Source organism: Protopterus annectens, chromosome 11.part0 (genome assembly GCF_019279795.1).
Source record: "Protopterus annectens isolate FY-2018-M chromosome 11.part0, PAN1.0, whole genome shotgun sequence".
In the NCBI taxonomy this organism is placed as follows: Eukaryota; Metazoa; Chordata; order Ceratodontiformes; family Protopteridae; genus Protopterus; species Protopterus annectens.
Genome location: NC_056745.1, coordinates 675,369,441 through 675,393,926, shown reverse-complemented (window position 1 = coordinate 675,393,926; position 24,486 = coordinate 675,369,441). Strand labels below are relative to the sequence as shown.

At 43.7% G+C, this 24,486-nt stretch overlaps 1 protein-coding gene across 1 annotated transcript in view; it reads left to right on the top strand.

Moving 5' to 3' along the window:
* Positions 1–24,486, top strand: part of LRP6 (LDL receptor related protein 6) — a 2,645,333-nt gene that overhangs the window by 1,335,253 nt on the left and 1,285,594 nt on the right. The window contains exon 11 of the mRNA XM_044088131.1: positions 4,466–4,650. Within this exon, the coding sequence (XP_043944066.1) occupies positions 4,466–4,650 (185 nt within the window). The remainder of the gene's footprint in view (positions 1–4,465; positions 4,651–24,486) is intronic.

Here is a 24,486-nt window from a genome sequence, read left to right as displayed (position 1 = left end):
GAGGAGTTGATGTCTGGCGTGGAGCATCTGTTACCCATATTGGTAATGACCAGGACCAGGATGTTGCTGCCCTTGGTGTGGGTATGGACAAGCTGATCCAGGGCATTGGAATTGATGAATTCTAGAAAACGTTGAGCAAATTAGTTGGTACATGAGTAGTTTTCCCAGTTGATGGTGGGATACTTGAAATCTCCCAATATTAGGGTATTGGGCTAGACCTTAATATTATCCAGTATATCAAGAAACATGGAGTGGGCATCTTTGTGGCATGGCGGGGGGATCTGTAACAAGCTACAACCTGAACTACAGTCTTGCCCAGTCTTAATTGTACTTGGGTAATTTCGGATGCATTATGTTGAAAAACTAGCCTGGAGGTGTGGATATCCTTTATGAATATGGACATGCCTCCTCCTTTAGTGTTTCGGTCCAGGTTAGGTGGCCAAAAGGTGTGGTAAGAATTGTAGCCTGGTAATGTAGGGGTGCTCCCTGGAGCCTTAAACCAGGTCTCTGTCACTGCACAGATGTCAATATTCTTCATCTTAAGGAGTGCCTCGAGTGAGTTCATTCTGAGGTTTAGACTTCTAGCATTGAGTAGCATTACCCTTAGATTTTGCTTATTATCTACTATGGTGGTGCGTTTGACATTTGAGCCTTGCCTAAAAAAGGCACTATAGGGGTGGCAAGAGCCTTAGCCAGTATCCGGAATCCCAGAGGCGAAAGGTGCAGGCTATCTCTGTCAAAGCTTCGTGGCCTTTTGATCATGTTGTCCCAGGCAGACATATGCTGGATCCCCTTAGAATGACACCAGAAGCTTAGCCAATTGTTGAAGTCAATCATTTTGTCCTTGTACTGTGGTGTCATTCTGAGCGATGGCAGGATGCTACTCAGGGCTAGTGTCATACCTGCGTGGGCCACATGGTCAGAGAGCTCCTCCATCTTTCTTTTCATGTAGTCCAAGACCCTTAGACATGACTGGTTAGTGCTTATTAATTTAAGTACTAAAAACTGTTTTCCTCTTGATAAGTGAGGAAATTTGAGTGTTGCAGTAATTTGTATATTTAGTGCTTGCAACAAGTTTTGGACAAGTGCTGAGCACAAAGAAACAGTTTCGAGTGCTAAAACTCGAAAACTGGCTAGTTCTAAGGGAAAAATCTGAAGAGCACACTTTCTGGCACTGGGAATAGTTTAAGCATAGTTAAGTGGCAATGTGCGGAGGGCAAAACCGAGCAAGCACGGGTTTTTAAACAAAAAGATGAAAGGGATAGAAATAACCCAAAATGGCCAATAAAACTACAAATTCTGGACTGAAACCACTCCTCCAGCGACAAAAAGGCTGCACAAAGCTCACCACTCTCACTGTTGAACAGATAAGCTTCCCTCTATCTTAGTAAGGTCTGGGCAACACAGAAACTACAAAACCGCCCCAAATTCAATAAAATCTGAAAACATGACTCTACTGGTTATAGAAAGGCAGGAAACGCGTAGAGAGATGGGATTTTTTTTTTTTTCTTTTTTCTTCCGAAAATTAGAACAGATACAGTTATACAAACACTTTTGAGGCAGTAAAATGGCTAGCGCACTTGAGTGTGTAGCCCTCAGCAATTGAACAGTTGAAAAACACTTAAAAACGATCAATTAAAGTACAAACAACTTCTTCTTTCGGCTTTTCCTCCCCCTGCTGCTATTCGTGATGAGCTCAGGATAGCTAGAAGGCCAGCCAGGGGGAGGTGGATAGCCTCAAATGTCCTGATGATTGATGGATGATGTTGCAGCCAGTCTGCTAGTGGCATATAGTGGTGTTTTTGCGTAGTAGCAGTTGCACTGCATTAATGAGGGGTCTATATTAGAAGCACGAAAAGACATCACCACGAACGCTCACATGAGCGAAAATTTCAGTAATTGAACTTGGTATTGTGGGGGACTGTGCCCCCCCCCCCACTAACTATATATTCCAACTCCGAGATCACACTACAGTGAGGAAAGGGCAAGTATCCCACTCCTCATTGTACCACGACCCCACAAACACCCTTTCGATTCCTGGCATTTTCGCTCATGTGAGCATTCGCCGTTGTCTTTTCATGCTTATACTATAGACCCTTAAAGAGTGATCTACATGATCAGCAATGCAGTGACTTTGAGCACCGTTTATGAGAATTAATTAGAAATCCTGGACAGGAACCTTGTTCTTGTATAACACAATTTGTCTTTCCCACCTTTTGCCAGTACAGCAGTCCCTTCACTTCTCCAAGCCAACTAGGACATGTACTTATGACCAGTAACACCACATGCCTGGGAGGAGAATGTCCTTGCCCTCAGGAGGGGCACATTATGGGAAAGCTAAATATGTCCCTTAATGCAGTGTAAGAACACAGATTGTGAAAATAAGTAGCCCTATCATTTATTGTTGGACTTTGCTTCCATTCACTTAGAGTAGAACACCTGAAAAAACGGCTTTCACATATTTAGACCAGCTACTGCACAGAAAGGGACAAAGGATGGAAGTGTCTCAATTTACGTCACACTTCAAGGTGGGTCAGACAATATCGTGTACTTGAGCTTCTCCACATACAACTCACTGTAACCAAAAACTGGAAAGTGCATGTTCAGTAAATCCTGTGTTCAATGAACCCAAGTCAGTTTTTCCTATGTCAAATAAATGAGAACTTGGCCAAAAGAACTGCGGTCTCTGTCTCTCTAGATATGCACACACATATATAAACACGGATCTGTATATGTAAGATATATATATATATATCTGTATAGTATAGCTATATTGCCGACGTATACATAAATGTGTACTACTTTGATTTTTATATATGTATACACACATGTGTATGTGTGTATATATACATTTGTGTGTGTGTGTGTATATATATATATATATATATATATATATATATATGTGTATATATATATATTTATGTATGTGTATATATATATATATATATATATATATATGTGTGTGTGTGTGTATATATATATATATATATATATATATATATATGTATGTGTGTGTATATATATATATATATATATCTATATATGTGTGTGTGTATGTATATATATATATATATATATATATATATATATATATATATATATATATATATATATATATGTGTGTGTGTGTGTATATATATATATATATATATATATATATATATATATATATATATATAAAATACACACACACACTTGATTTGTAGGTTCATTTGACAATTCTGGTAGATATACACATGTATACATAGGTGTATATGTATGTAGTATATTTCTGTATATTTATATCAGCTTCCCAAAAACTAAAACTATGTTTACAGTTGTGAGAGTCATCTTTTTCAATTTTGATATATGGGGGTGCATACTTATGCAACCTATACTCTATTTGGCACAGAAATCAGTGTGCCCGGTAACATTATGATGAGATCTCCTGGGGGGGTCGGCGGGGGGGTTGCGCTTTCCAGAATGTGGCAAAAGAGCAGAATGGTTCAAAAAAATAGAAGTACATTTACAGAATGTAAACTCTTTGAAAAACTATATTAATTACTAGTTAATTCACTAAGTGTCTGTTCTGTGACTTTGCCTTGTAATTTCATAAATACTGTCAGGGCATCATGAACAGGGGTAGTCAGTTTTTATCATAGCCTCACTCTGCGAATTACATCCATCTAACCAAGGACAATTGAAGCAACTCTGGATTAATATGGTTAGGCTTTTAAGGGCTGTAGGGCTGCTGGTGTAGTAACCTCCTATGTACATTGCCAAGTAAGTACTGGTTCATGGAACCCTAAGCAGCATGAAGTGGAAATTCTAGTACATTATAGTACAAGCATACATTATAGCACATGTGCACCCCCCCCCCCAAAAAAAAAAAAAAAAAAAAAGAGCAAGTCATCGCAACACTGTACATACTCTGACATCAGAAAGGTTGAGATAGGGACATGTGACAAGACATTCTTAAACATATTTTTGTAGTGTATTATGTCATACACATCAGAAAATTACTTTAGATGTGGTTTCTATCGTGTGTATGCCATGCCCCAAAATGAGTATACAAATCCAAAAGTACCTCTCCTTACATGTGTGTAATTATTTCTTATATGGAGTAACAGAACTGTGGAGCAAAGCTGTACTGATCCTGGCTTCAAACTTTACTTGGGGAATAGTGGTAATAGAATAAATGGAAAAGGTCAGTGTAAATATTGCCTTATATGCCTTACAAATGGGTACTTTTCAGGTAAGCCGATGGGAATGAAAAATTTGGAATTAATCACTTTGTGCTTCTCCTGAAGTTCCCCAGGACTCTCGTCGTAGTAATGTGCATTTTTCTGTGTTGCATTCTTTAACATTGTTGCATTCAGTATGTGACTGTATTTTAAACTTTTAAGTCATACTAAACATCATTGTACTGTAGTATAATATACATGCATAGTAATAATAAGAATGTGTTTGTAAATTATTTTTTCAGGTTTATGTACTGGACTGAATGGGGTGGGAAACCCAAAATTGATCGTGCTGCTATGGATGGATCTGGTCGCATTACTCTGGTTCCAAATGTAGGTCGGGCCAATGGTCTTACTATTGATTATGCTGAAAGAAAACTTTATTGGACAGATTTGGATACAAACTTAATTGAATCTTCAAATATGCTTGGTAAGTTGCTTTCATTTTTCAAACCCTTTCTTGTAGTACAGCTATGCATTTATTAACAGCTAATATCTCTGTTAGGTAATCATTTCCATCTTCAGCAAGTATGTTTTTAAAAAGTGCAGTGATCCTTTATACACATTTCTTTGTCTTTTAAATTTGTAACCCTTGCAGCATGTCAACTGCACTATTTAGACTTGAATATTGGATATTTTATTCAGTAGGTGTGGTGACATCATATATATTTTGCTTTGCTTTCATTTGGGGCATAACAAAACAGATGGGAAGTATCCTCTAGATAAAATACTGATGACAGAGTGAGTGCCATGTTGGGGCTAGCAGTTTGATGGTGTAAAAATTGGCTGTAGGTGATTTGGTCACATTGATTTATGTCACCCAAAATGGGCATGAGTGTTTTCAGATAAGTGGGTTGAGGACTCAGGCTACTCCAACCTATGCGAGGGGACTCATGGTAACAGTGGTAGTGGGTCTGTGTGCTTCTTGGCCAGTGTGTGCGACTGCCATACAGTCCAGCAGCCTTTGGCCAATAAGCTATCTGGTGTCTAATTGCCTAGCTTGTGTTTAACAACAGGTAGATATAAAACTATTCAACCTGTAGAACATACACTAAGGGCTGCTGCACTTGATATAGGTTCACTGATAAGACATACCTTGAAAGTGGATGACCTTGAAGGCAGGGAGGAGGTTGGATATCCTTTGATTCGAGGTGACAAGATGGAAGGGCATTGTGCAGCAAAGCCAAGATTTTGGCTTGGTATCCAGATTTTCCTCCTCAAGGGGACAGGAGACTAGAAGTGGTGTTGGGAGTTGCAGTGGTGAAGAGCCTTAAGATAGTGAAATATGTCATTAGGGTTATTGATAGACTCCTGGCAGTCAGATTGCAGTGTATGGATAAGGCAGTATTCATAATCTCAGCCTGTGCCCAACAGTAAGGATGTGATAGTGAGGAAAAGTGCATTTAGGTAACAGTTGCAGGACCTGCTAGATAAAGCTGGACAGGATGAGTTGGGGTGGATAATGGAAGACCTAAATGCAAATATATGGGCAGACATAACATACTAGGACTGCCTGGATCCACATGGGTTGGACAGCAGGAATAAAGGAGAGGCTGTTCTAGACTTCGGCCTAGCAAATGGCATGATGGTGGCCATCACAAGACTTAGTAAGGAAGACTGTCACAAGTTCACATACGTAAGTGGTCATCATACAACTCTGATAAAACTGAGGTTTCCTTATAAGGAAAGTGCTTTGTGTAGAATCGTATATTATCGAGTCATTCCCAGTAAAATAGTCTAGCTATGTAAACCACTGGTTGTCTTATCAGCTGCAAGCTCTAAGGTTAACAAGAGACTAGTTTGAAGACCTGGGAGTTGACTGGAGAGAAAGCACAAAAGTTTAAGTACTCAGGGCTGTAGCATCTCAGGAAGCAAATGAGATAGGTGGACTTGGGTAAGAAGAAGAATGGCAGTGTCAAAAAGCAGCATGTGTCAACAGTTGTGCAAATCAGCCAGGCATGAAAGTAAGATGTATAAGGAAATCTGATGGCGAAATGCAGAATTACAAGAAGTTGTCAAAAGAAAGGAGGGATACAGAAAAAGTGAGAGGTAGAAAAAGATTAGGCTAAGAAGTGATACTAGTTCGATAACAAAAGCTAAGAGAAGAAGTTGAAATAGCAAAGAATAAGGCATCAGAGACAGACTGCTATCTTCTGGAAAATGACAAACTGTCAGGTTACAAGGCAGAAAGATTGACAGTCATTAAACACCATTCATAAGAGATGCCTGCAACAACCTGCTTATCAAATCCGCAAGACATCGAAGGCGGATGGAAATAGTAATTCCAGCAATTTTTAAATGAATAAACCCCACAGAAGCAGTGCCCCATACACAACCTACAATGAAAGAGGAAGAGGAGCCCATCCTGGAAGAAGAAAGAGCGACACTAAGGAGAATGAAATCAGGAATGTTTTAGCCTCAGATGAGGTCACAGCAGATGAGATCAAGCTGTTAGGTGTGCCAGGGGAGAAATGGCTCCTGAGGGTACTCCTATCAGGATGGAGAGGCAGGCATATTCCAGATGAATGGAGGGGTATGCATTCTAAAGCCAGTGTACAAGAACAAAGGTGTGACAACTGTTGACACTGTAGCAGTATCAAACTCCTATCACACTGCATGAAAGTATTGGAGAGGGTGATAGAGTATTTGGGGATGAGTAGTTCAGATTCAGATTAGGATGCAGCGCAACCTACCCAATGTTTAACAAGACAGGTATTGAGAAGAAGTTAGAAGTGAAGAAAATGTCCAACCTGTGCATTAGTGCAGGCTTTGTATAAAGACCCAATGGCACAAGTATAAATTGTGTGCGGACTCGCATGGTGGGTGTATGAGGGACCAGCTCTGAGAACAGTGCTGTTCATACTTATAATGGACTACATTAGCAAGCAAGTTTGTGAGGACAGATTAACAGAGTTGCTGTATGCAGACAGTGTAGTATTACAAGCTGACTCTGAACAGAAACTTCAGCAAATGATAGGGGAATGGAGTGCTAAGCCAAAGGCACATGGGTGAAACCAAGTACAGATAAGGCAGTTGTCATAGCAGCAAATGGGGGAAGTTAGAAAAAGAAAAGGCAATTGAGATGAAAGGAACATAGTTTAGCAAGTTAACAGCTTCTTTGGTTAAAGAGAAGTGACGTGTGAATAAGGAGGTCAAAGCTAGAATCAGAGGGGCTGCAGCCAGCAGGTAAAGTGTGTCAGGGGTAGTGTGTTACAGAAGAATGCCAAAGGTAATTAAAAGTAAGGTGTACAAAGTCAGTGGTGTGACTAGTACTACTTTGTGTTACAGAAACCTGGGTTTTGAAAGCACAGCAGTTGAGGAAACTGGAGGTGGTGGAGATGAAGTGCCTGAGATGGGTGGTAGGATGCACATTGTGGGACAGACAAAGAAATGAGGACATTGGAGCAAAAGCCCAAATAACACCAATTGCAGAGAAGGTTATAGTGAACAGTTTAAAGTGGTTCAGGCACATGTACAGAAAAGTAGAAGACAGTTGGTTGAGGAGTTGGGACAGATGGGAAGAAAAGAGGATGCCCAGCAAAGAGATGGATGGATTCTGAGAGACCACCAGTGAAAGTCAGGCTTGATTGCCGAAGAAGATAGAACAGTGGCATTGAGTAGAGAGGGATGATGACATGACAACCTGACCCCATGTAGAAAATTGGAATGATGGTGATTAACACCAAAATGCAAGTCTTACATGATGCTGGCTTTATGGAATCCTTCCCATCTTTCAGAATAATAAAAACTGTTCTCTTCTCACACAGTGGCATTGGGTGCTGACTTGGAACATGGGCTAAATTCTTTGCTAGGCTTGTAAGGGAGTAGCCTACTAACTTCCTATGATCTTATGAAAACTGAACCCCCCCTTTCCATGTAGCACCCAATTGAACAGTCTTTTCATGTCCAACAATTTTTGCGTCCCCATTTTCCAAATTTCATTTGGTGTCTCCCATATTCTCCTAGATAGTTCCCCAACATTTACTTGCTTGTTTCTTCTACTGGAGTAAGAAGAGTTAACAGCAACTGTGCTTGGACTTGCATTAGAGAGGGTAAAGCCAGGCATTCTGCTTAAGTAATTAGCCAGTCTTTCTCCTTTGTATTGCATCTGTTCCCCTTCCTTGTAGAGATTTCATAGTATTCTTTAATCTTAAATTTCTCCTAGGTTTCTTGCTTTATTACCTATTCAGTTTTATTACTTGCCTCTCAACCATTTGTTGTCTTAATCTTTTTAAGTATTTCTGATTATGCCATGTTTACAAAATGACATTCTTATGGTACAGAAACCTAGACAGTAAAGGCAGAGCAGTTTAGGTAGCTAGACATAATAGACATGAAATTCCTGAAATTGGTGGGAGGAGAGACCCTCTGGGACAGATGAAGAAATGATGACAGCAGAGCAGAAGCAGTAGTAGCTCTAATTGTAGAGAGGGAGAAAGAGAACGGATTACTGTGGATGTCCTTCAAGAATGCAACTGCAGTCATAACATATGGGTTGTCCTGCCTCAGGCAGCCCTCGGTCGGCCGGATTCCAAAGTCTGGGTCCGGCATCGGCTGGTGTCGCCTCCCCTCCGACGTCAGAGCGGCTGGAGTATAAAGGCATCGGCCGACGCCATCTTCTTCCGTCTTTCTTGCCGCGCGGTTCCCGAAGCAGAAGCAGTTCGCAAGTGCCGGTCGGTCAGCTCCTGTGTTTTCAGTACCGAAGTCATCTAAAAGCTAAGTACCCCATTGGGGAACATTTTTTCTTGCCTCAGCCGATGTCAGAACAAATTGAGAGTTAATAATTGTTTGTCTTGTGGTAAACAAATACCTCATAAGGACTTCCATTCTTACTGCCTTCCTTGCCTGGGCCCAGACCACGACGTCTCGGCCTGTGCTGCCTGTGCTTTCTTTAATAAGCGCACTCTCAGGCGCCGGGCAGAATTTGCCGAAGACTTTTTCGGTGAATCTTTTGCGTATATTATGCTGTCTGATCAAACGACAACTCAATCTACCAAAAAACGAAAGGACCGGGACCGACATCCTCTGCCCGCGTCCACCACGATGCAACTCCTAAATCCTCCACTAGTGCTTCGGTCCCTTCGGAACCGGTAATTCAACTGCTCCAGGCCGACGACACAGCGTTAACACGTCCTTCGGTCTCGGAGACCTCTCAGGTGCCGGTTGTTGATTTTCCTCCCGAAACCGAAGTTCTGGATCTACCTGACACCATTCCAGTAGACAAGGTTACTCTTGCACGTGGGGCTGCAAGGCCTCCTGTATCCATGTCCATCAAGGCCTTTGCACGTGCTAAGGCCGCCAGCCAGGCCAAGGCCCATCCTAAACCTGCTGCTCAGGCCCCTTCTTCTGATAAACAGATCATGTCTCTTGCTGCAGATCTTATTTCTCTTATCAGGGGGTCTCAGCCTCACCCAGACAGAGGTTCTCAGCCACCTGCAGAGAAAAGGCCCAGAACTGAGCAGGCTGACAACCTCTCTTCAGATGAAGCCTCTGGGGATTCTGAGCATTCAGATACCCAGGAAGAATCCTTCCAGGCCTATGAGGACTCTGATGCTGAGGAATCAATTCCCTCTGCCTCCCCTCCAGAGGATTTCTCATTTGGTGAAGTCCTGCACTCTATGAGGGAACATTTTAAATGGCAGGGTCAGGAATTCTCTGATTCCAGGAAAAGGCTACTTACCTTCCTCAAGCTTCCCCAGCACAGACCTTTAGCTATTCCTCCAGTTATGGATGTTTTGGATGATGTTTTCTCTGACTCCAGTGCTAACTCTGATTCTCTCCCCCCTGCTCCTGTCAAGCCAGACAGATATTATAGGGTCCCTGACACTCACAAACATCTCTTTAAGGCACACTCTATGGATCTAGAAACTATTTCACAGGGCCCCAAGGGAGTGGCTACTTCCACTGCCAAGAATCCACTGCCAGCGGATAGGGAAGCTAGGTCCCTGGAGAGATGGGGTAAAAAAGTTTATACCTCTACCACCCTAGCCATGAGGTCACTTAACTGCCTTTTTCATATGTTTCAGTACCAGGATTTTTTACTGGATGATTTACAGAAAAAGCTAGCCTCTCCTGAGCCTATTGATAGAAAAGCATTGCAGGATCATATACATAACACTCAGCAGGTTAACAATCATTTTCTTCAGTGTGGTTATGATGCATTGGAGGCTTCATGTAGGGCAGCTATGACTGGGGCTGTGATACGTAGACATGCTTGGTTAAAAGATCAGCCATTGCCAGACCATGTTAAAGTAAAGTTACTTGATGCACCTCTGGAAAAACAGAAGCTTTTTGGTGCTAATGCACAAGATGTGTTGAAATCCATTGAGGAAAAAGCCAAATCAGTACAGACAGTCAAAGATTTCCTCCAGGTTCAGCCACCCAGGTTCAGCAGAAACTGGCCTTCAAAGAATTGGTCCTTCCCAGTTTCAAAGGGGAAAAAACAGGCGTGCCCGAGGTAGAGGGCAATACCGAGGATCCTACAGGGGCCACCAATGGCAACCTCCAAATCAAAGAAGTGGCGCAGGCAGCCCAGCTGCACCACAAGGATAATCACAATGACTTGACTTTCATACCGCCTACAAAGTCTCAAAGAGAAGCACCTTTGGGCGGAAAATTATCCTTATTCTCAAAAAACTGGCATATCTTAACCAAGGACAACTGGATTTTGGATTTAATAGACAAGGGTTACAGATTCCACTTCCATACTTTACCAATAAGACAAGGCATGCCAAACCTGCCACATCATCAAAGGGCAGAGGCACTCACTCAAGTTTCAAAGCTGTTAAGTATAAAAGCAATAGAAAGGGTTCCTCCTCAGGAACAAGGCCAGGGATTTTATTCAAGACTGTTCCTTGTTCCTAGAAAAGAAAACAAATGGAGGCCTATACTGGACTTGTCTACTCTAAATACTTTTCTCATTGTGCCAAAATTCAAAATGCTGACGTTGCAGCAACTCCTTCCCATGCTGGGCAAGGGGTCTTGGCTGGTCACTCTGGACCTCAAGGAGGCATACCTGCATGTCCCAATCGGACAAAGCTGCAGAAGATACCTCAGATTTCTTGCAGGGACAGAGCATTATCAATTGCCAGCATTGCCGTTTGGCTTATCTACTGCACCCAGAGTGTTCACGAAATGCCTGGCATCAGTAGTGGCACACTGCAGACTCCAGGGGATTCAAATATACCCCTACCTGGACGACTGCCTCATACAAGCAGACAACAAACAAACCTTAATAGCAAACTTGGACTATGTCATTCAACTACTGCTGGCCTTGGGATACACAGTCAACATTCAAAAGTCAAGACTGCCATCCCAACAGATTATTTTCCTAGGAGCCAAACTGGACACAGAAACTCAAATGGCCTACCTCACAGAGGAGAAACAACAGCAGTTACCAGAGTACTTCAAAGGCCTAGCAAAGCTTTCCCAGCTGACTACAAGGAAAATCCTGCAGGCCCTGGGGTTCATGGCATCTTGCATTCTTCTGATACATTTGGCAAGACTTCATATGAGAAAGCTGCAATGGTACTTAAAAAGCTTATGGTCCCAACACAGCCAAAGCCTAGAGGACGTAATCCCACTCATTCCATGTCTGCAAAAAGAATTTTTGTGGTGGGCTCAAGCAAGTCAGTTAAACAAAGGCATGTCCTTCAACAGACCTCAAGCAGGTCAAATGATTACAACAGATGCCTCAGATCATGGATGGGGGGGCGCACATGGAGGGCAGATGCATTCAAGGTCTATGGACACCAAGGGAAAGACATCTGCACATAAACCAAAAAGAGATGTTGGCAGTGATACATGCAATCGAGACTTTCGAAAAATCACTACAACAAGGACATTTGCTAATAAGGACAGACAACACCACTGTCATGTGGTATATAAACAAGCAGGGAGGCACTCATTCTTATCCCCTCTGCAGACTAACAATGATTCTCTGGGAAAAATCCCGGAGTCTGAAGATACATTTGCAATCCCAGTTTGTGCCAGGCAAGGACAATGTACTGGTAGACAAGCTGAGCAGAAATTTCTTGGATCCACACGAATGGATGCTGCATCCTCACATTTTCTCACAAATAACAAAGACATGGGGAAGACTGGACGTAGATCTCTTTGCTTCTCACATGAATCATCACCTGGAAAAGTTCTGCACAAGGACCCACCATCCTCTAGCCTGGAAAACGGATGCTCTCTCCTTCAACTGGAATTCCCTAAAAATTTATGCATTCCCTCCTCTACTTCTGCTGACCAAGGTGATACCGAAGATCAAAGCAGAACAACCAACAGGCATTCTGATAGCTCCAGACTGGCCAAGGCAATACAGGTACCCATTGCTGTTGAGCATAACTCGGACCAAACCGTGGCCTCTGCCCCTATGGCCCCTGCTTCTAACACAACACAATTACAGGACTGTCCATCAAAACCTGAAAACATTGCATCTGACAGCCTGGAGGTTACCATGACTCCTTCCGCTATCTCTCTTTCCAAAAAAGTTCAAGAGATCTTACTGGAAGCACGCAGACCTTCCACCAGAAAAACCTATTCAGCCAAGTGGAAGAGATTCAGCATCTGGAATGCCAACAGGGGTCAGGATACAACATTACTGAGTATACCTCAGATATTGGAATACTTGGCAGAAATGTTTCATACTGGATTCTCATATTCTTCTATAAAGATTCACGCCTCAGCAATCTCAGCAAAATACAATTGTGATCCACCAGTGTTTTCACATCCTTTGCTAAGACAGTTCCTAAGAGGGATAAAGAATATCAAACCTCCCAGAAAACAGCCAGTACCTGCATGGGACCTCAATTTCGTTTTGGAAAAAATAACTCTTCCTCCTCTTGAGCCAGCAGCAACTTCAGAAATGCAATTTCTATCATGGAAAACGTTTTTTCTATTGGTAGTCACATCTGCAAGAAGAGTCTCGGAGATACAGGCACTCATGGCAGTACCTCCCTTCCTCATTTTTCATCAGGACAGAGTTTCTCTAAGAACCAATCCTACATTCATGCCAAAAGTAATTTCCAGGGTATCTCTAAATCAAGCTATTCACCTGCCTACTTTCTTCCCCAGTCCGCAAAACAGGGGGGGAAAACTGCTGCATACTTTGGACATACACAGGCAACTGCGTTACTATTTGGACAGAACTAAGGCCACCAGAAAGTCTGACCAACTGTTTGTAGCTTATGCTGCTGGAGTACAAGGAAAAGCAATCTCCAAACAAACAATTTCAAAATGGATTGGACACTGCATCAGATTCTGCTATTCTTTCCATGGAAAAGGTGTGCCAGCCAATATTAGGCCACATTCCACCAGAGCTATAGCCACATCCACAGCTTTCCTAAGAGGAGTGGCTACAAAGGACATTCTAGAGGCTGCTACATGGAGCTCCGTGCATACATTTACCAAGCACTACAACCTGCCCTTATACTCCAGATCCCGAGCAGGCTTTGCTTCGGCAGTCCTGCAGGGCATTTTAGCTACACCATCCCTTTCTTAGTTCCATCCACCCCCAGCTTGGCTATGGTATTCAACCCATATGTTATGACTGCAGTTGCATTCTTGAAGGACATAGTATAGTTTTGTACCTACCATAAATGTAGATGTCCGATAGATATGCAACTGCAGTCGGATTTTCCCACCCTCCTACCCCTCTGCAACCTTCTTTATGGGTCCACTACCCCTTCCTATTAGCTGGGGTACCTCCTTTGGTGTATCTGTTTATTACTGTTGTGCATGTCTGGAATTGTTTATCCATTCACCAAATTTAGCCTTCCTAGGAGGGCACCTGGCATCTGGGGCAAGAAACACTGAAGAAGATGGCGTAGGCCGATGCCTTTATACTTCAGCCATTCTGACGTCGGAGAGGAGGCGACACCAGCCGACGCCGGACCCAGACTTTGGAATCCGGCTGACTGAGGGCTGCCTGAGGCAGGACAACCCATATGTTATGACTGCAGTTGCATATCTATCGGACATCTACATTTATGGTAGGTACAAAACTGTACTTTTGGCTGTGTGCACAGGAAAGGATATGATTTGGTAAAGAAGATTTGGAAGAGAGCAGAAGAGGAGGAAAAGAAGGGTGACCAGCAAGGGGGTGTGTTGGTTCCATGAGAAATAGAGCTGTGCCAGTTAGTCATGACTGTCAAAGAATGTGGAGAGTAGCACAAAATTGAGAATGGTGGAGACAGTTGACATGACAACCTGTCCTCATAGGGGAAAAGGGGGGTTGATGATAAAACTCCATTCATTGTGATACAGCTGAAGAACGTTTGAATGTGAAAGGTATGTAGAATTTGAATGTGAAAGGTATGTAGAAGATATCTATTTGCTTTATATTGAAAACAGAAAACAAACCTATTGTTTCTTGGTGAGGTAAAGGGTTAAGTGCTTGAGAACCCTAAGAGGAGCCTGAACGTAAGTGTGTGTGTGTGTGTGTGTGTGTGTGTGTGTGTGTGTATACGTACATATATATACAAATAGAGCCATATAGATTTATTTATTTTAAATAAGGGAAAACAGTTCAAGAGAACTACAGAACAGAGTGCCCTGTGAGTGTACTGTCTTTTTCCCCCACTGTAATCTGCCTGTGTTTGTTGTGTTAAGCCCAGTACATCTTACACTATTTACTCATAAGGAATATTAAGTTCAAAAGCCCATCTGTGTGTTATCATTTGCTCTGCGTAAGGCCCACTACGTGATCATGTTGTGAAGGCTGACCCATTAAACTAATTGAATTTAATTTAACTTCCATTAGATTTTCTAACAGTTGTTGACACCTGAAGTTGCAAAAAGGTTGTTAGAATAATTTTTTTGCAAGGGGGCTTTGGCTCCACTGTGGAGACTTTCACTCTCACTGCACTCACTATTTGTAAATATACTACCCCTAAGGCTTATGGTCTGCAGGGAAAGGGACAGATCAGGCACCTTTTACAGTTTTGAGTACTCTTTTTAAGTGCTAGAATTGTGATATTCACTAATACTAGGCAGTCAGTCTGTGGACCATTAGAAGCCTGAGCAATAACCCATATTCAGAATTTCCCTCCAGCGTCAAGGACAGCAGTACAGGATAGATTGGAGAAAGTATGAGACTACCATTTCAATTAACTATGTTTATCTTGAAGTGGCAAGTGTGCTACTTTCCTTGACATGTAGTGGAAGTTCATTTCAGTTGAGGGGATACATTAGGCAATAATTTTTGTGGTTTACCACCGCATAACTGAACACACGACAGTCGAACCCAACAGTGATCGAATCTGGTAACCAAATTTTTGCATGTCGAATGGTCGGAATGTCGCAAAACCACCAAATGCGACATTTTCGACCGCTCTACATCCAAAATGAGTGCTAACATGGTTCAGAAAGGGGGTGCAGGTTTGCAATTCGATACAGTTGCGTTCGGCAATGTGCATATTTGCCGCACTCCTTAAGGTCATCAGGGCTCGACCATCCGTCTGTCGGTTATACGGTGGTAAACCAATTTTTGTATATCAGTCAGTAATATTTATTGTGTTCACTTTTGCCATACTCACTCTTGCTGTGCAGGTAGCCCATTTTTAACTAGTCTTCAAAAGCTGTTCCCTTCCCCAGTGCTTTGGATGACATTCTGTTTCTAACACAACAGTGCATTGGCCGATGCCATTTTCAGAGCTGTGCATTTGTATCGTGTCTTGGCAGTATGTGTAGTCTGCCTGTTGAAATAAGTTGTCTTAGACAGATTAAGTGATTCCATAGCAGATTTCTTTATTGTTAACTGTATAACATTGTAGCTAATGTCAGAGAATGTACAGCTAAAGTTCTCAGCATTCTTTGCAGGAGCTTGAAGCCAAAAAGGAACATTAACCTGATTTTGGGCTGCTGTAGCATCATCCACGGCCCTCTGGAAATTGAGGGCATAACCAGTGACCCAAGGTTTCTGCAATGCTGTGATTCTGTATGAGATGTCGCACCTTAACAGCCTCAATTCAGTAGTCTGTTTTGGCTGAGGTCCCTGGGGCAATAGTTGTGTATGTGCCCATGCCTTTGGTTTCTAGCATGCCCTTCTGGACTAGCACCTCTGATGCATCTTTGACAACCAAAGATCTGTCAGCAACCAAAGAACACATTTTGCCTTAGAAAGGGGAAGGTAAGGAAATGTACATTAGGACATACCCTTGGCCCTTATTGAGGTTTCAGTTATTTATATTTCTTTATTGGTATAGTGCACTAATCTCAATGGACCATTTGCAGTCACAGCCCGGGTGAATAGGGTCACATAAGAAATGAACAAAACATATTCACAGATACAAGGATATGCTAAAAACATCTGTATTTACAGATGCAAGAGTATGCTACAATGTTTAGTTCAAGAAGCAGTTTAAAGTGTCAAAACATGGATGAAAAGAAAGGACAAAAGTTTCCTGATGAGGCCAGAGGCTGAGTCAATTTCTGAACATAGGTAAAAGATATTGAAAGCTAAGCAAGTGCAGCTGAGACTGTCTGCCCAACTACTCCCACCCACCCAAGCATGGTTTTTTGGATACCACTGGTGCAGTTGACTGAAACTGTTGTCTGTCTTGAAATTTAAGAGGCCCAAATCAGATATGCCACTGGATGTCAGGAGTTTCTTTTAAAATAGCAGGGTGGTCTCCTGAGGTAGATTCCAGCAACTCTGATACTGCCAGTGATGAACTAACTAATGTAAGCGGATTTCTGTCAGCCACGATCCTACATTTGGACAGTGAAGGCTTCATTGGCGGTACTCTTCACAGAATGCAAAATACCTTTCCATGGGATTTCAGGGAATACTCTGAAGCCCAGCAGATCTATAGAGCCTTAATAGATTTCCTGGAACCTGGGCTCCTAGCTTTACCTTCTGTGTAAGAAGTCCTAGAGAATGATTTTAAAAATGTATCCCAGGAGTTTAATTCTCTTCCTGCTTCTACCAGGAAGTCTGACCAATTCTGTATGGTTAAGAAGTCTGGTACAGACACAGACAGTTTTTAGCTGATCTGTATGGGAAGCCTCTGGATCCTAGCAAGGGAACATTTTCAGCTTTTGCCAGGAATCACATCACAAATGAGAGAGCAGAGCTCTGAACAGATTTGGTAAGAAAAAGTGTACAGTGCTGCTACTCTAACTTTCAGGGTTTCAAAGTTCTAGTCACACATGCCTACTTACTAACAAACCATGTTAGAGCAGATGAAGTCCAAGTTAGAGGGGATTGAGAATAAAGATGTGAAACTGGAAAGATGTTCATCATATGGATCACTGTGGCATTAGTCTTAACTGTATGGGTTATATCCTGCTATGAATTTAACAGCTAGCAATCCTCCAAAGCTTCAAGGCACCTTCCTTATACCCTAACTGTTGGTCAGCTTGCGATAAGCTAAAAATGGCAGGTTTTGAGTGCTAAGCCGTTCAGAACTTTCCTAGCACAGAAGACTACTGCTCTTGTGGGATTTCAAGGATTGTCGGTTGGCAAATGCCATTCCATTGCTGGGCAGATAAGTTTTCTTTGGGGAGAAAAACCTTCCAGTTTTTATAACATTGTACTTTTTCTATGAAACTATAATTTTAAAGCTAGAAAACTTAATGACTGTCACACGACTTTTAATTACTTTTAAACAGGAGCATCACTTTTTAACTTTCGTAGTAAGATGAGCAGAAATGTCAAATTTTTAAGTCACTTTGGACAGACGTGTTTTAATAGACTTAGGTCAGGGTTTACTTTAACCCTTCCAGGTTAGCTGACTTTGGTAAAAGAAAGATTCTAAATTTTCTGAGGAGGTTCAAGTTTCTGAACCACATTTTGCCTTCTCTGATTTCAGATTCAGATTCTGATGAGACATGGCTTTAGATAGTCCCTTTAAAGGATTCTCTTGTCTGAAACTATTTCCAGAGTGAATCCTTTGCTTCTGGGAGAACATAATAGTCCACAGTCCCTGAAGAAATATTAAGTTTTATTTTCCAGAACCTATCTCAAGTTATCTTGTTCTTTAAGCACTGGAGGAAGTTTTTATCGCAGTCTGTAATTTGCCTGACCGCCAGCCTTCTGCCCCCAAGAAAGCAGACAGATTATATAAAAACTAATAAGACTGAGGAACTTTAAACAGACTCCACTCATGTTAGAGCTAGCAGCTTTTGTTGCAATGAGCCTAGCTGCTGCTAAACATTTGGTTAATACCAGCACATCCTTTTGACAAGGATGGGAAAGCTTTTGACAGATTTGGGGAAACCTATATTTTTCAGCATGAATTGTTTTTAGAATTCTTGATTCTCAAGCTCATGTTAAAGTTTATGCTTGCCTGTTTTGGGAATATGAAGAATATTACCACATCTCTTTCCTTTTCTGAGGAGAAATTTGCCTTATGTAATTTGATTGCATCTGTGTCGCAAGTAGTTACTCCTGTTTAAAACGTGCTTATGATTCTGCAGCCACTGAAAGTGTTATGACAAGGTTTGCTTGGTTGCATTTTGAAAACCTTCCAGAAAATTTCAAAAATGAATTTTGTTTTAATTCTCCGTTGTTATAGAAAATTAGTTTTTGGACCATCTGCTGCAGAAGTCCTAAAAAGTGTGAGAGGTAAGCTGATTCAAGGAATCTCTCAGATATTTCAGCCTAACTTTTCCAAGATTTCCAAAGGATTTAATGCTACCCCTTAAATCTTCTTTAAAAAGTAAATTAACATTCTGCAATCTCCTGGTAAGCAGACATTTTAAAAGCAGTGGTAAGGTTGCAAAAAGGAAGACCTACCCATCAAAAAGGGCAGTCTAATAAGTATGAATAATTATATATGACTCCCCTCCCACCCTAATAAACCATTAATCCTTCCAGAAAGTCTGAACCTCCATTTCTGTTTAGCAGAAGACAGTTTCAGACAGATGGGTTCTGAAAGTAATCCATAAAGTTTGCAAATGGCAGTAGGGGATATGAAATAGTTTACTTCATTTGGTCTTCAACCTGTGGGTATTCGGATCCGAGAAGGCCGCATCACTAGCATCTAATCAGAGCTCTAAGCTTCTCCCCTTACCCATAATGCCCCTCTATCTCCTTCCTTCCCTCAGATCTTGTTTGCCATTTTCGAGTTTGCATTGTGGTCCCTGAGCTCCAGGCTTATCTTTGGGTAAGTGTTCGTTTGCAGTTAGGTGTTGGTGTAGGATTCCCCTACTCTCTTTTCTACCTCCCCTACCTCGCATCGTCATTGGTTTAAAAAAAAAATTAGTGTAGTACTTCCCTCTTCACCTCCCCACTAGAGTGAGAGTGAGAGTTTGGGCCTTTACTTCTCTGGCATGGTTGATGCCCCGAAGCCTGTCTTTCGGAAGTGTACAGAGTGTGGCCATAAGCTTTCCCCAGCTGATGGCCACACTGTGCATAGTGTGTTTAGGAGTGGCCCATCTTCTCACGCCCTACTCCATCTGCGCAATCTTTTAACCATAGGGTCCTTACAAGATAGGCTAAACTGGTCTTGAAGGGCCTTCTTCCCTCCTCTGGGATGGCCGTCCCTGTTACCTGTAGCCTGGCCACAGTGGTGGCCACCTACTTCATCCCCTTCCCAAGCCTCTGGGACTGAACCTCCTGCCTTGGGGCCTGTGGAAGGGGACAAAGGTGAGGACAGATCTAAACAGGACAGACCCAGGAAGAGATCCCCGGACTGCTTGGTTCCATCAAGTCCTCTACCCAAAGCTTTGATGACTTCTAGGCCTGATACCCCCACTCCACTCACACAGATTCTCCTTGGAGCCGGAGGTGTCCAGACCACATTCCAGAGCCTCTCCTCAGTGGCACTCCAGGCTGGGGTCGGTGACTTCGTCATCATGCTCTACTCGTAGTTTGAGTGAGGCAGAGATGGACAGAATGATGCGGAAATTTATCCACACCCAGGTCCAGTTGGGAGTCTTGCCAGCCCCCTCTAAAGTGGGGAGCTCTGCAACCCTTTTCTCACCCATAACTCCTTCTCCGATCCGACCCTCTGTTTTGGAGTGTCTGGATCTGAGAAGGCTTGGGGTCGGGTGGGTCAGCACCGACAGTTTTGTCCCTTGATGCCGGCCATTGCCTTGAGTGTGTCGGATCAGACACGTTTGGATCCGAGCTCTTAGAGCCATTGCTTCGGCTTTGAATCAGAAGGGGGTTCTGTCAGCTCAGAGTTTGTTGGACCGCAGTCTCCCCCTTGGCATCTTGTCTCCTGTGGGCTCTGCTTTGACTCCCCCACCTGATCTGAGGAGAGCAGCTTCCTTGCTTGTTTCCCAGGAGTCTGCTCTCCTTCAGCATTCGACATGATGGAGAAGGTCCTCTCGAGTGGGTCGAGACCCCTGACCATTTCCTCCTCTGATTCTGCCCCGACTCCCTCTGTTCTGGGTATGGCTCTGACTCTTCTCTCATCTCAGGAACACCATGTGCTTGCTATGCCTCAGGAGGTTCCCACTTGGGAACAACAGGAAGTTTGTGAGTCCTCCCCATAGAGTCCCACTAAGGAAGTTCCTCACAAGTGAATGTGCAAAAGGAAGCACCTGGACCCCTCTCCAGAGTCCCTCACGGATGACACTGACTTGGAGGAAGGGGAAGTTTCCCCCAGATCACCCCCCCCCCCCCGAGTATGTCTCTTTTGGAGACATCATGGAACTCTTGTGTCAGAGGTGGGTGGTCCGTCCAAGAAACAACCCCAGACGAGTCTGTATTCCTGGAGGCATTCGGCACAAGCCCATCTACCTCCTGGGTGTGTGTCCCCCCCCCCCCTGCAGATCCACTTTTGGACCTGATCATCACCAGGGCATGGAAGGAACAGGACACCATGGAACCTATTCCAACTACACCAGATAAAGTACTCAGCCCCCCACCGGACAAGCCCAGCTGGAGTAGGGGGTCCCCTGTAGACACACTATGGTGGTGGCAGCCGCCACCAAGAAGGAGCTCGTGCAGGACAGCTCCAGGGTCCATCCTCCTTACAGGGAGTCAAGGACTATGGATCATTTGGGGAAGCAGGTTTATGCCTCACCAACCTTTTCCATAAGGACACTGAACTATATTGCACATGTCATCCAATTACAGCGTGATCTGGTCAAGGAGGTTGCTGAGTCACCCCTAGAGTCCATGTCAATGGAGGGCAAGAAAGTGTTCTCTGCATGCATGGCCACTCTAAAAGCTGTCACAAATACGTCCATGTGTTTCCTTTCCCATGCCACAGAAGGAGCTACTAGGGCTGCTGGGTGTGGTGTTGCTATGAGGCGGCACGCCTGGCTTTGGCTATGCCAGTTCTCCGAACCTTTCAGGGCATCTTTTGCCAATGCCTCCTACAATGGTTCTTCCTTGTTTGGAAAGTCTCTTTGCAAGACCCTGGTCCAGAGTGAGAAGGACGGGAAGACACTTGTCTGCCATCGGAATCTGCTTCTTCACCCCTCAAGGGCCCTTTTCGAGGAACCAGCAAGGGGCAAAGAAGATGTGGTTCCGGAAATCTGTTCTCCCGGGACACTCTGGTCTCATCTTCCCCCAGAGGCAGTAGGGGATATAAGACGCCGGCCTAGAAGCAGAGGGGGTCCAAAGAACGTCGGGTCTCTAGAACCATTCTCGGACAGACCCTCACAGCATCCCTGAGGGGCTGCTCGACTGCTCATCTCTGGAGGCAGTTGGGGGTGTCTTGCCTTACATCCAGTGGAATGGGAGTCCTTAGACCGTTGGGTGTTACAAATCCTATCCAGAGGCTATACCATCCCGTTTATGGATACACCTCCCCCACCAAAACACGGCTCAGACGTTCCATCCGCGCAAATGGATGTAGCAGTAATAGAAATACAACAGCTGCCAAGAAAGCGATTCATCCAACCCGTCCCCCCAGACCAATCCAGATCGGGCTTCTTTTCCAGGTTCTTTTTGGTGCCAAAGAAAACGGGAGACCTAAGACCAATTCTGGATCTTTCCACCTTGACCCTGTTTGTACCCAAGGAAAAATTCCAGATGGTCATCCCACAGTCTATTTTGCCCTATCTACAGGTATTGGATTGGATGTGCTCGATAGACCTCAGGGATGTGAACTATCATATCAAAATGAACAGGCACTCCCACAAGTTTCTTCACTTCCGGCTGGGCGATGATCACTCTCAGTTCAGAGCTAACTTTTGGTCACACCACAGCCCCCAGGGTGTTTACCAAAGTAGTGGCAGTGGTAATGCCTCACCTGAGGCTTCAGGGGATTCGGGACTATACCTACCTGGATGATTGGCTCCTTGCTGCCCCTACCGAGTGTCTACTTTACAGAGCCAGGAACTACTTCCTTGTGTTAGCACACAGTCTGGGCATCACCATCAACCTCAGCAAATCGTCTGACTCCAGTACAGGGTCTAAGTTAATCAGAGCCTGACTGGATGCAGTTCAGATGTTAGTTTGTCTCCCCCCCGGAGAGGGTGCACAGTCTAAGACTTCATGTGTCTTACATTGTTCAGACTTCCCTTCCATCGGCAGAAAGAGTGCTGCGGGCTCTTGGTTCTATGCCAGCCGCAATCAATCTTTTACCCCTGGCACGTCTTCACATGCGAGTCCTTCAGTGGACTCTAGCAGTCCAGTGGTCTTTTCTGGACCTTCCTCTATGCCATCTGATTCGTATATCTCTGGCGTGCAGAGGAATCTTTCCTTTGGTGGATCTTTTCCCTGGATCTTCTCGACGGACGTCCATTTCTCCCACCCTTTCCCACCACCGCAGTGACCATAGCGATGCTTCCCAGCTAAGGTGGTGGGGCATTGCTCAGGGGAGAACAGTCCAAGGCACGTGGTCCCCCTCCGAGACCAACTTGCATATCAATATCTTGGAGATGAGGGTGGTTCTTCTAGCGTTGTAAGCCCTTCATGCCCATCTTCCTCTGGGGACAATTGATATCCAGTCAGACAACCTGTCCATACTCTGGTATATAAACAAGCAGGGTGGAGCCAGGTCTTACCCCCTTTGTCGCAAAGCCATGAGTGTGTGGGAGTGGGTGATTTCCACCGGTCGATTTCTAGTGGCAGCGCACATTCTGGGGCTGTCAAACATTCTAGTAGACAGGCTTAGTAGAACTATTTTGATGCCTTACGAATGGTCTGTGAATCCTTCAGTAATGAATCAGATCTTCCTCAAGTGGGGTCAACCTTGTTGCAATCTCTTCACATCTCCTTCCAGTGTGAAATGCAGTGAGTTCTTCGCTCTGAACCCCCCTCAGGGGGAATTCAACAGAGTTGCACTAGTTCATGTTTGGCCTCCCGGTCGTCTTTATGCTTACTCCCCTGTTATCTCTCATCCTGAAGTTTCTTCAGAAAGCTCGCAGGTCAGGGAGGTCAGTAATCCTCATTGCCCCATTCTGGTCTCTCCCAGTCTGGTTCCTCTCCCTTTGGTCTCACATGTTAGTTTCACCATGGAGCTTGGATCCGGCTCTGGATCTTGTGTTTTACCCTTCAAAGAATTCTCACCGAAACCTGGTCAGTCTGAAGCTCACCACTTGGCTGCTCCAGTTCCAGTTATGATTAAGACTCCCGGTTTATCATCTCTGGTCAAGACTATACTTTTGGCAGTTCACAAATCTTCCACCAGGAAAATATGTTGTAGCAAATGGAAATGTTTTTCTTTATGAGCCTCTCCGCAGGAGTTTAGATCCTTTTATGGCTCCAGTCCCGGCTGTTCTGGAATTTCTAGCTGGTATCTTTCACCAAGGTGCTAGCTCTTCTACTGTTAAAGTCCAGTTGGCTGCCATCTCTGATTTTCATGTGGGGGAAAATATGGCTTCTCTAGCTTCCTCTAGGCTTTGTAAAACCTTCCTTAAAGGTACCTTTCTGTTATGGCCCCTGGTGAAAGATCCTACACCTCCTTGGGACCTTACCTTTGTTCTTCAGGCTCTTGTCTCTCCTCCCTTTGAGCCCGCAACGTCAGCAGATTTACAGATTCTTTCCTGGAAGACCACCTTCTTAGTGGCCATCACTTTGGCTAGGAGGGTGTCAGAACTTCAAGCATTGTCCTTCAAAGTTCCATATATATTTTTTCATAAAGACAGGGTTTCCCTGAGCATTAATCCTTCCTTCCTTTTTCCGTAAAGTGGCTTCAGAAGACAATTTCAATCAAACTGTCAATTTGTCAGTCTTCTTTCCGAACTTCCAAAACACAGGTGAATACAAGTTACATTTATTGGGTGTACACAGACAACTGAGGATGTTCTTTGGGTTTCACTGTTGCAGTCATCACCTGTGGGTTATCCGTGTTGTGGTAGCCCTCGGCTGGCCCGAATACCAGAGTCAGTGTTTTTCTGCGTCAGCTGCTGTCAC